General features: G+C 45.4%; 1 protein-coding gene across 4 annotated transcripts in view; it reads right to left on the reverse strand.

Moving 5' to 3' along the window:
* EHMT2 (euchromatic histone lysine methyltransferase 2) overlaps nt 1-13,401 on the reverse strand; it is a 54,653-nt gene extending 41,252 nt beyond the window's left edge. For 2 of the 4 annotated variants that reach the window (XM_072988762.2, XM_072988761.2), the window contains exons 1-4: nt 8,838-9,808; nt 5,828-5,882; nt 5,496-5,738; nt 4,160-4,452 (exon numbers count right to left, since the gene is read on the reverse strand). In XM_072988762.2, the coding sequence (XP_072844863.2) occupies nt 4,160-4,452; nt 5,496-5,738; nt 5,828-5,882; nt 8,838-8,915 (669 nt within the window). In that variant the 5' untranslated portion in view covers nt 8,916-9,808. The other 2 variants (XM_072988764.2, XM_072988763.2) reach the window with 2 other exon arrangements.
* Nucleotides 13,402-17,031: the final 3,630 nt, after the last annotated feature.

The raw sequence follows: 17,031 nt of genomic DNA on the forward strand, positions 1-17,031 counted from the left end.
CAGGCTTCCACAGGATTTACACCTTTTGAGATGATGTATGGCTGGAACCCCAGAGGTATACTCGATTTGGTCAAAGAGAAGTGGGAGAGTGGGAGAGATGAGGTGCAAACGAATGTTAAACATGTCATAGAAATGAGAGAACATTTGAAGTTAGTGGCCTCTTTGGCGAGGGAGAATTTAGCGAAAACCCAAGAAGGACAGAAACGGAGGTACGACGCCAAAGTTAAGACAAGGCAATTCGAACCTGGGCAGAAAGTTTTGTTATTAATGCCAGCGGCTTCATCAAAACTGTTCGCCACTTGGCAAGGTCCCTATAAGGTGTTGAGAAAGGTAGGAGAAGTAGATTATGAGATTTGGATGCCCGACAAAGTTAAAAAGAAGGGCATCTTTCATGTAAATTTGTTAAAGGAGTGGAAGGAGAGAGAAGCATTATGGGGCGAAGTAAAAGACGAAGAATTTGGCCCGGAAACCAAGGACTTTTTACGCCAAGGGGTAGAATTAGATTTGGGAGAGGAGTTAACTGCAGAGCAAGAGAAGCAGATGAGAGAGATAGAACACCGATACAAGGAGGTTTTCTCGGGAAAACCTGGTAACACCACGTTAGTCGAACATGCAATTAACACACAACCACAAGTCATAGTCAGATCTGGAAGTAGGAGTTGGCCTAGGCACCTGAGGGAGACTATTAATAAAGAGATAGAGGAGATGCTTCAATTGGGTGTAATTGAGCCATCTTATAGCCCCTGGAGGAGTTACCCAGTAGTGGTACCAAAACCAGATGGGAGCGTTAGGCTGTGCATCGATTATCGCAGATTAAATGAGGTGTCCAAGTTCGATGCTTATCCGATGCCAAGAATTGATGACCTGCTAGAACGATTGGGAGGGGCGGAGTACCTCACATCATTAGACCTGACCAAGGGATATTGGCAAATACCCTTGAGGTTAGAAGATAAAGAAAAGACAGCATTTGTGACCCCTAAGGGTCTTTACCAATTCTCGCGTATGCCCTTTGGGTTGCATGGGGCAGCGGCGACGTTTCAACGGCTAATGGATAAAGTGTTAACCCCTGTTAAAGATTTTGCCGGAGCTTATATTGATGACATACTTATATATAGTAAAAGTTGGGAGGAGCATTTGGTGCACCTAGAGAAGGTGCTACAGGTGTTGCAAGAAGCTCGACTGAAAGTTAATCCAACCAAGTGCAAAGTGGCGTGTAAGGGGGTGAAATTCTTGGGGTTTCAAGTGAAACAAGGTAGAATACAGCCAGTATCAGACAAGATCGACCAAGTGACGGCCTGGCCCGTACCCCGGACAAAAAAGGAAGTACAGAGATTTTTAGGGTTAGCAGGTTATTACAGGCAATTCGTTCCCAACTTTGCCCACATTGCGGCTCCCCTAAGCGATTTGACTAGAAAGAAGAAAGCAAAATTGGTTTATTGGGGAGAAAAGGAGACCAAAGCTTTTGAGGAGTTGAAACAGATACTATCTGAATTACCCAGTAGATATGCTCCAGATTTTTCCAGGCCTTTCATAGTTCAGACTGATGCCTCAGATCGGGGAGTGGGGGCAGTGTTATCACAAGAGAAGGATGATGTAGAATTTCCCGTAATGTATTTAAGTAAGAAACTAACCCCTAGGGAGCAGAAGTATTCGACTATAGAAAAAGAGGCTTTTGCTGTTAAATGGGCTATACAGGCTTTAAGGTATTACCTGTTAGGGGCACCCTTTACTCTCGTCACAGATCATGCCCCGCTACAATGGCTGAACCGGATGAAGGATGTGAATCCCAGGTTGACCAGGTGGTACTTAAGTTTGCAGCCATTTACCTTCACAGTGAAATATCGTAAGGGAAGTGCCCATGCTAATGCGGATTACTTTTCCCGACAGGGAGAGATGCTACCGCAAACCAAAGAGAGGACGGCCCACTCCTCAGGGGGGGCGTGTGAGCGGAGGAAGGAAAGTGAGCCGTCCTCACAGGCGTCAAAAGAAGAAGGAGGCGGAGAATGCGCTGTGGGAGAATTGATAAAACTAGACGAGGAAGAAGGGGGCGCTAATAAGGCTATAGAGGTGTTCCTAGCGGAGAGGACGAGAGACTGGGGGGAGGAGTCGGGAGATTGGAGATGGGATGAAGTTATAAAGGAGGAGAGAGGAGAAAAGGGGTTAGACGGAGAAAGGGAGGAGAAAGGCACTCAAACGAGAGAGACAGGAGTAGAGAGAGAAAGAATTGCGACTCTGGTTAAGAACTTCCCAAACCTGATGAGAGAAGACGGTTTGCTACCTCTACCTAAAGAGCTGAGCCAGGCGGGAGTCCGTGAGTCCAAAGAGGGATGGAAACCGGGAGGGGGGTATGGCTTTTCGCCCTACGATGGACAAGGCAACCCCTGGTGGTGTCAGCCCTTTCCTACCCAGATTGGAGGGGGCGACCGTGGTCCATCCCTGTTGCAGGACTACCTGCTCAGTTCTGACTGCGTCGGTCGCGAACCCGAACGCAATCGCTCGTTTTGGGGTGAAGAAACAATGAAAAACAAAGATGTTGTGCCTGGGACAAAGCCCAAGAAATATAACTTGTTAACTGACGAAGAGTTGCCGGACCCATTCGGTCCAGAGTTATCTGATGTTAAAGTTAATAAAACCAATCCGTTTTTGACTGTTACATCGACTCCTGCCATTATTCCCGCCGAATCCCTTGGTCCGCCCTCTTCAGGAAAAGAACCCAATCACATACAGCTAACCTGTGCGGCCTTGGGCAAGCTGCACAGTCTCAGGGTGCCCCCAGAAGAAGGGGATGCGTAACTACTTATGAGATTTTTCTACCTGGCAAAGCCTGAAAAGGATCGCTGCAAGTCAGAATTGACTTGACAGCACATGATTATTATGTTGATGTCTTCTTTATGCTGTTCAGGTTTGATTGATCTAAGCAAGACCATTTAAATGACAGCAGATGCTTAAAAGGGCAACACATGACTGAAAGAAGGGGGCAGATTTAAATCAGGTTGGTCTAACTGGAACTTGCAAGGTACCTTTTCTGAGACAAGCCTGTATACAAAACAGTGTACAGTGCAAACTGTCTGCAAGCTGAATAGAACTTCTATATCACCCCAAGAACACAATCCAAAAAGATGTGGTCACGCAAAACACATGGTTTTCATACAGCAGAATTCCACAGCCGTTTGCAAGAGGGAAAAAAATTGGCAAGACTGATTTTGTTCTGCCAACAGGGAACGTAAGGATATTAAACAAGTCCTGTTGCTTAAAAGATGAAGTAATCAGAACTTTCCAGTGCTGGCTGCTTCTTGATCAAACAGTTTCATCACATGAGACATTTGAAGGCTGCTATCAGGCAGATGAGAATCCAAATATTCATAAACTGCAAAGTGTGCAGATTTTTGCTCTTGGACCACAATTATCCTAGGAGCTATAGTCCAAAACCAAAAATCTGCATACCCTTACTGTCCACAACCATCTAACCTGCTACCGTTTCTCACCGGTGGTGCCTCCAGGTATTTCAGATTAAATAGACAAATGGCAGAGATCAAGCAAGTTTCATTTTGTGATAAAAAAAATCTCAGAATTCCATTCCACCCCCCAACATTGCTCATGTTAGCAGGGTGTGTTTGGACAAGGAACTTTCCCACTACAGTGGTGCGTCACTTAACGGCGATAATCCATTCCAGGAAAATCACCGTTAAGCGAAAACATCGTAAAGCGAAAATAAAAAGCCAATTGAAATGCACTGAAAACCTTTCAATGCGTTCCAATGGGCTTAAAACTCACCGTCCAGCAAAGATCCTCTATACGGCAGCCATTTTCGCTGCCTGTACAGCGAGGAATCCGTCCCTAAACACAGCGGGGAGTCATTTTAGTTACCTAGTGGCCATTTTGAAACCGCCAATCAGCTGTTTAAAAATCATCGTTTTGCAAAGAATCAATTCCCGAAGCAGGAAACAATCATCGCAAAGCGAAATTCCCCCATGTAGACCATCGTTTTGCGATCACAATTGCGATCGCAAAAAGATCGTCGTAAAGCGGATTCATCATAATGAGGGGCAATTGTAAAGCGAGGCACCACTGTATCTCCACAGAGACGTATCCACTGCCAGTGGCCAAAGGTTTGCAGTGTATCAGCTCCAAGACAGAAGCTGCATTTTGAAGTTCTAACCTGAGCACTGGGAGGTTTCGACATGGTCTTCCGAGCCCGATGAACTTTGGGCTTAGCTTCTTCCGCCGCTTGCACCGGAGGCTGCGCGGGGGCCAGGATTGGGGCCGGGGCCGGAGTTTCTGCCCCGGGCGTTCCAGTTTCCCCAGGAAGGCGTGATCCGGGCATACTCAGCAGCCGCATTGCCAAACTTTGGATAGATGTCGGAGACTTGCTGGTTCCTGTTAGGGACATCTTGGCCCGGCTGGGCCCGCCTGCTTTGCTGGGGGATGATGGAAAAGTCTTGGCGGCATGGCCTGAGGCAGAAGAACAGGATGATCATTAGACATGTCTGCCCTCATTAGAGGGGTTTGTTCCCCCCCCCCAGAGTGTATCCACATCAGGGCTTAGAAAAGTTACCTTTTTTGGAATCCCAGAACCTTCTAGTTCACATGAGCATAAATAGAGCTGCATCATGGAAAATCTATACCAAAATACGAAGGTCAACGTTGGATTGGCATCAGAACCTGCTATGGTCCGCAGCTCTATTCCTTTTCTTTCTAGCTTTTGCAACTCATTTTTCTGTTCTGGGGCCCAACCAAGATACAGTACTCTGCTTCTAGAAACAGAGCAGGAAAAGGCTCCCCCAAGTTAAGATGCTTCAACCTCGAACCCCTCACAGATCAAGGTGTCTCGTACTCCTCCTCATCCCTGGCAAGACAATTAATTTATCTGATTTGTATTTACTATTCCATTAGTGCGAAGCACAATTCTGAGCAATTTACAACAATAGACAAAAACATGCCATACTAAATAGTACCTACACAAGAATTAAAACATTAATAAAATAAGAACAAGTGGCATCCGAGAACGATCATCTGAATGAAACACAAGGACAATAACTTTAAATGGCCAATCATCTGCTGCTCCCTTTCACCACCACTCGATCGGCTGCCTCAGGCGGCTGCCTCACTCTGCTTAATGGTAGGGACAGGCCAAGCATGGCTGTCAGGGTGAGAGAGAGAAAGAGCAGTAGATTCTGGCATGAAACTCTGGAAAGTCACAGTTGGTCTCCGCTGACAATTCCAATCTTGAGGGACTCACGTTCTCAGTTAGTTATTAAAGAGAACTTTGTTGTTGTCATCGCTAACATGCATCTTGACCACTCCCTTGAGCAAACACTGGGGCCAGAGGAGAGGTCATGTGAAGAGGTGGCCATTGCAGTGGTGAGGAGGTAGGCCCATGCAGGGAATAAAAGCCCACCAAGAACAAGGCAGGCTCTGGACTTCTCACTGCATGAGGCAAAAACCATGTTCTCCCCCTTCCACTGAGTCAAATCCCTCTTACCCGTCTTCCTCACCTGGCAGACCTTTACCCCCTGGGCTTGGGCTGGTGTTGGATCCGGCCGAGATCCCCCCTGCTTCTGGAGACACGCCTCCCATTTCTTTGCCACTTCCCGTCATCTGCGCCCTTCCTCCATCCTCTCCGTTTCGACCAGAGGCCAACAGGCTCTCCCCTGCTCCTCCCTGGGTGCTTTTGGGCTTCCGGGGAGACAAAGATCCTGAAGCAGGATCAGGACCCACATCTCTGGCGGGTGCACCACCTGGGGAAAAAAAAGAGGTAGACACACATCATGCCGAAGGGCTAGCTTTCCCCGTCTGTTTCAAACCCAGATTTCTAATCCCAGCCTACCTGTTTCATCTGGCCCCACTTCCACCAGTGATGTTGACCCTCGTGGAGGTTCATCCTGCAGAACAAAAAAAAAGAGGTTATTCACTCAAATGGAATGGTAGTGTATTTCTATCATGGATGGATAAATCAGAACTCATCCAGAGGTAGCTGAACAGCAACTCATTGCATCCCTCATCAATGGTAAGGCTGGCTGGGGCCAGTGGGAATTTACAGTCCAACATCTGGGAGGCAGAACTTTGTCCCATTCCTCATCTTTATGAATATGTAGGCTTCCGGTTTTGGCTCATGCTGTGTACAGTGGTGCCTCGCACAGCGAGGTTAATCCGTCCCGGATTAACCCTAGCTGTGTGAAACATCGCTAAGCGGGGCAGAAAAGCCCATTGGAACGCATTAAACAGTGTTTAATGCGTTCCAATCGCGTGCTGTACTCACCGTTCAGTGATGTTTCTCCGATGGCCGGCAGCCATTTTCATGCCCTCCCCTCGCTGAACGAGGGCGCGAAAATGGCTGCGATCAGCTGTCCGGCGGGTTCAAAATGGCCGCCGGAACAGCCGACCGCAGCATTTTCGCGCCCTTGGTAAGCGAGGGGAGGGCGCGAAAACGCTGCGCGCAGCCATTTCGGCTGTTCCGGCAGCGTTTTCGCGCCCTCCCCTTGCTTACCAAGGGCGCGAAAATGCTGCGGCCGGCCATTTTGGCTGTTCCGGCGGCCATTTTGAAGTCGCGGAACAGCTGATCGGCGGGTCGCAAAGCGAAGGCCGGTAAGCAAACCACTTGCCGACCTTCGCTCTGCGATTTTCGCCCATTGGGGGCATCGCTCTGCGATAGCATTAGCGACCGCAAAAGCGTCACCGTAGAGCGAATTCATCACTCTACGGGGCGCTCATTGTGCGAGGCACCACTATATTTGTAACTCACAGTTGGGCTACCAGCCAGGAAGCTGCAGATTCATATCATGTCTAGGTTACTAATCAGTCTTAGGGTATTCCCTACTGGGGTGTCCCTCTCTCCCCCCCCCAATGCAACTCCCAAAATTGAATAAAGAATTCTAGGACTTCCTGCCCACACCTACGTTTTGCTCACCTGAACAGGCCTTCCTTCCAAGCTATTTCAGACCTACTTCCTGCGCAAAAAGAAAACAGCCCCAGTGGTTCCCGGCCGGCCTAGGTCTTTCTGGCGGTGTAGGTCTTTGGAGAAGCCCTCCAATAGAGCCTAACGGTTAGCAAGTCTATACCTCCCATGAAGACTGGGGCAGTTTCCTTTTTTGTACAGGAAGTAGGCCTGAGAAAGCCAGCAACAGAGGCGTATTCCAGGTGAGTGAAATGTCGGTGTGGTTCTGTGTGCAAGAACTTCCAGAATTTTGCCTGGGAAATTCTTAAGAGTTGCAGTTAAAAAAATAGGTACACAGTTCATTCCCTATTCTCTCAGCCTCCCAGTTAATTATAGGGGGATAATACCACTGGCCTACATTACAAAGCTTTTGGAAAAAAAAACTCTGATAGAATCTGTGCAATGTTTTTGGACACTTTCCATTTTTTGTCTCCTTTTTAAAATCTGTGACTCCTTTAAATCATCCTGAAAAAAAATCTTCTTGATGAACAGTACAAAAATATATTAAATGAACAAGCTTGACTTGCATTACATACAAACACAAAAACATACAAAATCATGAGTGTTTGGCTCAAGGATTGTTACAAGAGTTTCCTTGGCTACCAACATACAGTAGTTCAAACACAATTGAAAGTAATGGCTATGACCTACACAGTCCTCTACAACATGGGCCCTGAGTACCTGAAGGATGGTACGTATCTTCCTATACGAATCTGCCTGGACTTTCAGAAGTTTGCAGGGGGGAGATTTTCCCTCAATCCTTGCCATTCTCACACACAGGCAACTTTGGTAAGGACACAAGAAACGAGACAAGGTCTTCCTGGTGTCTGCTCCCTGGCCTAGAACTCTCTTCCAAGGGAGATTTTAAAGCGAACCTTTCTTTCTTTCTTTCTTTCTTTCTTTCTATTTTATTTGTATCCCGTCCATCTGGTCTATGCGACTTCTTACCTCTTTTGGAAGCAGACAAAAGTGTTTTTATTCAGACAGGGCTTTAGCCCCTAGTTAGCTGCTGCAGAAAGTTTTTTCCCCAATGGTGAACACTGTACATTTCCTTTATCTCTTGCTATGCTTTTAAATGACTTTAGATTGCTTTAATTCTGTACTTGTGTTTAACAGAATGCCTTGCCTGATTTTTATTATTTTATTTCAAGTGGCTGCTTTTCAACTTTTTAAAGTTGAAAGCTGCCTTTGGGTCTGCACTGAGGGAAAGGCACGATTTAACTAAAATAATAAATACACTGAAAATTATATATTTTTTTAAAATGCTGATCAATGGTTTATATTTTTAAAACGCAAAGGTACAATACCTGAGGAAATATTTTCCGATTATTACTAGTGGTATCCGTGTTCTCTAATCCAGTGGTTCTTAACCTTTGTTACTCGGATGTTTTTGAACTGCAACTCCCAGAAACCCCAGCCAGCACAGTTGGTGGTGAAGGCTTCTGGGAGTTGCAGTCCAAAACTCCTGAGTAACCCAAGGTTAAGAACCAGTGCTCAGTCTAATCCACTGGTTCTTAACCTTGGGTTACTCAGGAATTTTGGACTGCAATTCCCAGAAGCCTTCACCACCAACTGTCTGGCTGGGGTTTCTGGGAGTTGCAGTTCAAAAACATCCGAGTAACAAAGGTTAAGAACCACTGCAAGTCTGCCATCTTGCTCCCCACATGGCATTTATTTATTTAAATATTACATGCTGCCTTTCTCTAAAGGATAAAAGCCGGCTTACAGTATTAAGAGAAACAAAGTTAAACGCTAAAACAATGAATGGTTACAGTATTAAAAAAGAATTACATTAAAACTTATAAATAAGAGCAATCAATAGAATATGATAATCTTTTTAAAAAAACACATTGATCAACCAGCCATTTTAAAAAAAGTCCGGCTCAAGAGAAAAAGTCTTCACCTGCTTACAGAAGAACAGCAAAGACGGGGCCAGTCTGGCCTCGTGTGGGAGGGAGTTCCAGAGTCTTGCAGCAAACATGCAATGCAGCCTGAAACACTGCTCAATAGCATGTTAAACATGCAACAGCCATGCAACATTGCTAGATAGATAAGCATGTTTACTTAGAATTAAGCATCGCTGAACTCAATGGAGATTTTATTTGCCATTTGTCCTTAAAATTGTAAATCACTAGTGTTTACAAGAGGGATGATATAGTCAACAGCAACAGCTGCTGTAATACCAGAAACCAGACTGGTGGCTGAACTAGATTTCTCTGCCCACCTTGTACTTCTGAGACTTCGTTTTTGGAAACGTGAAAAGAGACTGCATTTCTTACTCTAGAAAGCAAGAAGCAGGTCTCTAAATTAAACTGAAATTACATCCCCAAGCAATCTAATTCACCATTCTATTGTTGGGAAAGGGCATGATTTGGCTCAAATGCTTCGGGTATTTTGGACTGTAACTCCCATAATCCTTCATCTGTGGACAGACTGTGTGAGGATAATGGGAACTGAAGTCCAAAGCGTCTAGGTTTCCCCATCTCTGGATCGCAATACAGGACAAGGGTTCAGAATCAAATCCTCACTGAAGCACACCCGCTCTTTCAAGCTTAAAGCCACCTCTGAGGAGAAAACTGAGAAAGCTTCACACACCCCAACGGGAGGAATTAAGACAAAATGAAGAAAGCAGCACATAAAGAAGACCTGCTCTTTGCAGGAGGTAACCCAATTAATTAGAAGCTGTTTTAAAAGGTCAAGGGATGCACTCGCAACAAATGTGAATTTTGTTCACACAAGACCCTAAGTCACCCTCAATCAACTTCCAGAGAATTCTCTAGAATCTACACCCACTCACTCATACTTTCCAAAATGTGACAACCCAAAAACGAAATCTTTGGCCTTTGAGCATCTTCTCAGCCATCAAGTTACTCCTGTTTCTTACACCCAAAGGCGGCTTTCCTCTTCCTCCAAAACGAGTCAACCTGGCAGAATTCCTCTGCCCCATTTGGAACCATTAAGCAGCCAGTGGAAATGAGGCCTCCATGAAGCCTCTCTCTCTCCACTCAGGTAGAGGGAAGGTGCTGCTAATTGCCAATTTTATAAGTCCCACCCACCTCTACTATGGAAAATGCATGATCTGGAAAGAACAGACCTGCTTCCTTTCTCCAGACCATCCTTTCCCCCAAGAGTTGCATGGAAGCAAAGGTTGGAAACCCCTGTTTTCAGATGACCTTTCCAAGAACTCTGCAGCCATTCTGATTCTGGGAACTTTGGACCACAAAAGCAACCTTTTCAACCTCTGTAAAGAATGCCTTTTCTAATGTTCAGACAGAAGGCAAAGGCCTTCCTTCTTAGGATGTTTAGATTGGCATAATGAAGAACTTCTGGCCCTTCAGGCTCTTTAGACTACAACTCCCAGAATCCCTTGCAATCGACCATGCTGGCCAGATCTGGGAATTGAAGACTAAAACGTCAGGCTCCTCGCTTGCTTTAGTAGTACAACACAGATTCTGCAAAATACGCAAGCATTTTGTGGTATCTCAAACACTAACTTTCTTATGGCACAAATATTTGTGGATTAAACCTTGCCACCAGATGCATTCAATATGGGTGGTGGTGGTAGGTAACTGTGAGACCTGAGGGAAATGAAGAAAATGTAGACAGTGATATATTTGCTATTCCAAAATTGGCAGCTACTGAGCAGTAACACAAACAGTCTGGTACAAGGTACAGTACCTTATGTACTATAATTTTTATAAAACTTTATCCTGATTCAGAACTCTAAAAAACTGAATCAAGATAAATATTTGTTTTTAACTGGGACCACAGTAATTTGTCAGAAGCCATGGTGTAGTTTGTTTAAAACCTAATTTGTGATGAACAAACATAACCAGCCACAAACTATATCAACTCATAGTGTGTTGTCAATTTACAAAATCTAGATTATTCATGCCATGGTTTATTGTGATGTCTAAACCTTGTCTTATACCTGGCTGGCTTGCTAAACTGCCCGCCTCAAATAGGACCCCAGAAAAGACAATTAAAAATGCTGGACAAAGCACAGCTTCTGGTCTGTCATGGAATTTGGGGATGAAATCACAACTGTGTTCAAATACTAAACCTCAGTTTTTTGGTGGGCAGTTTAACTGGTCCAGTGTGATGCAACATACTTGGATTGGGCATCGGTTTCGAGGGTGGGGGTAGGTAGATCTGGCATCAAATTTCTCTAAGTGAAAAAGTGATTCATGGGCAAAATCACAGCCCCCTTTTTAAACCTGACTAACAGTTGTTTAGTGAGCTAAACAGATCTTTTATTTTAAGCAAGAAATTATTTGCACATCATCCAGAATCCTACTGGCTATTTATACCAATAGAAGCACAGTGATATATGAATTACAGCAGTAAATTGCCACTAGCTAACAAAACATTGCTTGTATTCCTCATCACATACCAAGTCATACCACTAGTATTCAATGAAGAATACAAGCAGCAACTTGCCAAGTATGGTACTGGCAATTTGTTACTGAGATTTATATCACTCTACAGTGGTGCCTCGCAAGACGAGCACTTCGTTTAATGATGAAATCACATAACGAAGAAGTTTTTGCGATCGCAAAAGCGATCACAAAACGATGTTTCCTATGGGTTTTTTTTTTTTTTTTGCTTTGCGATGATCAGTTACCTGCTTCGCTAACCGATTATCGCAAAACGAAGATTTTTGCAAAGCTGATCAGCGGTTTCAAAATGGCCGACAGGTTAAAAAAAATGGCCGCCCGCTGTTTTCTGGGATGGATTCCTCGCTGCATGGGCAGCGAAAATGGCCACGCTATGGAGGATCTTCGCTAGACGGTGAGTTTCAAGCCCGTAGGAATGCATTAATCAGGTTTTAATGCGTTTCTATGGGCTTTTTAAAATCGCTTTATGATGTTTTCGTTCTACAGCGATTTCGCTGGAACGAATTAACATCGTAATGCTTGGCACCACTGTACGTATGTATGTACATACATACATACAGTCCTGCCACTAGGCTTCCATTAAGGCATCTGGTGGGCCGTGGTGTGCATGAACAGTATGCTGGCATGAGAATTAACATCGTAATGCGAGGCACCACTGTACTTATGCTGGTATAAAGATCCAATTGGATTCTGGCCATGAACGACTTCATATAAAATATTTAATTTATTTAAAATTATTAACAACTGTTAAAATACTTGAAACTCCCTATGGAGAGAAAGATGGCACATACACAATTCAAATAAATGAATAATAAATAAACAACATTTTAATATTAAATATAAAATATTGCAAATATGGAATATGAAATGTTTCAGTACCAAGTGCCTGCTTCAGACTAAAGTCCTGTGATTTCAGCACGTGTGACAAAAATCGGAATCTTACACAAAAACATATTCTGTATCCAGAATGATGTGAATATTTAAAATACCTGTGATGCAACATTTTAAATTTTGCAAGGATTTTTAAATATATATATATATACACTGTATAAAGGTTTTTAAATTCAATGTACAAACTGAGGGTCAATTCATGCCTGGGGAATAAACACATCCCATGCATGAGGCCCTGAATCCTTTGAAAGATGAATGAAACGCAGATATAACTAAACATATCAGCAGAAATAGGAACAGCATTGTTTGAATCAGTTTTCCCAAAGCAAGGGGTCTGAGAATTCCTAACAAAGCGAGAGTTTTAGGCATCATTGCCTAATGCCTTACTATTATTATTTTGCACGGGGCGGGCGATTCAAATATTGCTGGTGGAGGGGATCGGAAAAACACGTGGACTGCAAGGAGGTACCGGGGGAAAAACTAAGAACTCAAGGCAAGACAGAAGGAAATCTAAAGATCACAAGTGGGGAGGATCAAAAGTGAGAGGGTGATCTGAAGGCAGGCTCGCCCTGAGGCAATGATTCCTACTTTACTCTTATGATTACTTTCCTGCCTGCTTCGAAACAATTCTCTTTGTGTTGTTTACCATCCTCCTGAAATCATAAAGAGCTTGAACGCTCATCGGGAGCCTCCCTTCTTATTGCAAAGAGTAAACGAGCTACCCAGAACTAATGCAACCTGGGAACAACAGAGGAAATCCTTGCTCCCCCCCCCCTCCAATCACTTCCAACTGCAAACCGTCTCTTCTCCTCCAAGGATCAGCTCCCTTACTCCACCCCATGAAGAATCAATGCAGAAGACAAAAAGAGGGGGGGGGGGAGAGAAATCTGCTTTTGCATTTCCGATTCGCCCTGAAAGCCCCTCCCAGTTTGCAATGGGGGAGCAAAAAGGCCACGAGTGATGAGGACCGGCGGGGGGGAAGATATTGGATGATCTCCCCTTGTTGCCCCCCTACTTTCTCCCCTACGGAGCCCTATCGTCCTGGTTCCACCACCGTCCCCCTGCACGCGCATAAATCGGCGCCCCAAACCTGCGCGACTCCCGCTCCTGCAGCCTCCATGGCCTCGCGCCGCAGCAGCAGCAGCAGCAAAGCCGGCCCCGCACTGACGTCACAGCCACGGGGAGAGTCAAGGGGAGAAAGGAGGCAGGCCCTTAAAGGGGCCGCGGCTCCCGCGAGTTCGCCCCACTTCGGACAAAAGAGGCCGGAGGAAGCTGGAATGGCCCAACCGCCTAAGCAATCTGTCCCTTGGAGGATATCATTTGATCTGTGCTCAGTTTCCCTGCCTCGAGATCCGTGCTCAAGTTTCAGGAAAAGATGAAGCGAAAGGGCCTCTGAGCATGTACAGAGCGTGGGGTTCTAGTCCTCTTTTTGTAGCACAGGCTGCTGGATCGCGGCAGAACCTACGCCCTTTCAAAGGGGTTTCGACTTTAGCTTTCGGCGACCCAGATAATCCGCTTCGGTGGTCTTGGAGAGCTAAACATTGGAATATTGGAAGCCGCCCAGAGTGGTAGAATATACCAGATGGGCGAGATATAAATCAAATAAAATAAATAAATAAACCTACAGAGTTGTTTGTAGTGGATAGGGTTACACTCTGCCTGAAAGGTCAGGCCCACTGTTTTTGTGTGCCCCTGGAGTCAGCCCCCAAGCGAGGATGCCTAGGGTTCAGCAGCAACCAGGAGGGCAATGACACAGGGAAAGATAATGTAATTAATAATTTTAGAACTGCAGAGCTGGAAGGCGACCCAAAGGATCATCAAGTCCAGCCCCTGTCCGGGAGGCACACTGGGGAATCGAACTCCCAACCAGACCTAAAACATTGAGCTACATATTGCATCACTGTGCCCATTCCTTGAAGTACTGTACCCGACCTGTGGCTATGGTGACACATGCTTGAGCTAGCTCTCACCTGGATTACTGCAATGTCTCTCTGTGGGGCTGCGTTCGAAAGAGCGTTCGGAAGTTTCAGATGATCCAGAACTGCTGGATAGCTGAGGGGTTTCGGTATCTAGCTGTTGAGCTGGAGGCTTGGGAATTCTTCCCTTGCCTCCTTGAACAGGGGCTGCTCTCGGTGATCCATAGGGCCCCTTCCAGCTCTACAGTTCTAGGATTAAGATTAAAATACTACATCTGGGGACGTGGTGGCGCTGCGGGCTAAACCGTAGAAGCCTGTGCTGCAGGATCAGAAGACCAAGCAGTCGTAAGATCGAATCCACGCGACGGAGTGAGCGCCCGTCGCTTGTCCCAGCTCCTGCCAACCTAGCGGTTCGAAAGCATGCAAATGCAAGTAGATAAATAGGGACCACCTCGGTGGGAAGGTAACAGCGTTCCGTGTCTAAGTCGCACTGGCCATGTGACCACGGAAGATTGTCTTCGGACAAAAACGCTGGCTCTATGGCTTGGAAACGGGGATGAGCACCGCCCCCTAGAGTCAAACACAACTGGACAAAAATTGTCAAGGGGAACCTTTACCTTTACCTTTTTACTACATCTGGACTGGTGCGGGTTAATGGGGAGCATGCAATCCCCCTATTCTAACAGCTTCAGTGGCTGCTGGTTTATTTCCAAGCCCAGTTCAATTTGCAGGTCATGCTTGGGCCAGGCTACCTGAAGGATTGTGTCACACCACACAAACCACACGGGCTTTTAGTATTTTCTGGGGAGGCCCTTCTCTTGGTCTCCCGGGCTTGTATGCGAGGATGCAAAAAAGGCCTTTTCAATGGGTGTTCCCAGATTGTGAAATGCACGCTTCTGGGAAGCCCTCTTGTCCTTGCCAGGCAGATTTGTAACCGATTTGGACCTGCATTATTGTGGAATATATTTCCTGGCTTTCAGAGGGGCGTGTTTTTGAAACTTGGTTTTTAAAATTTATTTATTTATTTATTTATTTATTTATTTATTTATTTATCTATCTATCTATCTATCTATCTATCTATCTATCTATCTATCTATCTATCTATCTATCTATCTATCTATCTATCTATCTATCTATCTATCTATCTATCTATCTATCTATCTATTAAATTTATACCCCGCCCCTCTAGACCATGTCTAACGTACAGTAATTTCTTGTGCCTTTCTTATTGTGGCCTCTGTTTCTGGAATAAAATGCTGACAGAGATGTGCCAGGCTCCTTATGTTATGAAGATGGTAAAGAGGGAATTATTTAAAGCTGCCTTCGAGAACTGAATCTCCGGGATGTATGTATGATCAATAACAACTTTTTAAAAAATATTACGGATTTTATAGGGTTATTTATTTTTATGGTTATCCTTATTGTTGGCGGTGTTGTCGTAATCTGTGTGTGGAATGGAGCCGGGCAAACTACCTTCTCCCTTGCATCAAGAAGCCAAATATCCAGCCACCCAATTCTTATTCTCATAAATAAATCCATGGTGGTGAAACTATATGATGGATATGAATTGACTCAAGGTTCTAGTTTTTGACCTGTAAATCCATAAACAATCTGGGCAGAAAATGTTTGCAGGACAGGCTAAACTCATGTGAATCTATGGGAATCTGTTCACGGCTGAATCTCTGAGGCTCTGCTTTCCAGATGTTTGGTAAGTTCCAGGAACAGGGCTCTTTCTGTGCTGGTCTCACACTTTCAAACCCTTTCCCCATGAAAGCATTTATGTCTTTACATAAGAACACCTGGCAGGACAAAGTTCCAAATAGAGTAGTCCTAGAACAAGCTGGAATTTTTAACATGTACACATGACTGAAACAGTGACGTCTACATTGGCTCAGGCATGTCGTGACAATGGCTGATGGTCGGATTCCAAAGGATCTCCTGTATGGAGAATTAGTGCAGGGAAATCGCCCCAGAGGGAGACCACAGCTGCGATACAAGGACATCTGCAAGTGGGATCTGAAGGCCTTAGGAATGGACCTCAACAGATGGGAAACCCTGACATCTGAGTGTTCGGCCTGGAGGCAGGCGGTGGATCACAGCCTCTCCCAATTTGCAGAGACCCTTGTCCAGCAGGCTGAGGCAAAGAGGCAATCCCGAAAGCAGCAAAATCAGGGAGCTGGACAGTGGACAGATTGGATTTGTCTTCAGTGTGGAAGGAAATGTCACTCCCAAATTGGTCTTCTCAGACACACTAGACGCTGTTCCATGTCTTCTGTTCAGAGTACGTTACCATAGTCTCCTAAGACTGAAGGATGCCTAATCTCGAATAAGAACATAAACAGAGCCCTGCTAGATCAGGCCAAGGGCCCATCTAGTCCAGCTCCCTGTATCTCACAGTGGCCCCACCAGATCCCTCTGGGAGCACGCGAGACCACTAGAGACCTGTCTCCTGATCCCCTTCCCCTGAGTCAGGCATTTGGAGGTCCCTTCCTTCTCTAAACCTGGAGATTGTACATCCCCATCATGGCTTGTAACCTCCAATGGACTTTTCCTCCAGGAATTTGTCCAGTCCCCTTTTAAAGGCATCTAGGCCAGATGCCATCACCACATCTTGTGGCAAGGAGTTCCACAGACTAATGACACGCTGGGTAAAGAAAGTCTTTTATGTGTGTTCTCACTCTCCCAACACTCAATTGGAGTGAATGTCCCCTGGTTCTAATATTGTGGGAAAAGAGCGTTCCTCTATCCATTTTATCCACCCCCTGCATAATTTTAGACATCTCAGTCATGTCCCCCCTCAGGTGCCTTTTCTCTAGACTGAAGAGCCCCAAACGCTGTCGCCTTTCCTCATAAGGGAGGTGCCCCAGCCCAGTCAACATTTTAGTCACTCTCT

This window comes from Pogona vitticeps, chromosome 2, assembly GCF_051106095.1.
Source record: "Pogona vitticeps strain Pit_001003342236 chromosome 2, PviZW2.1, whole genome shotgun sequence".
Taxonomy (NCBI): Eukaryota; Metazoa; Chordata; class Lepidosauria; order Squamata; family Agamidae; genus Pogona; species Pogona vitticeps.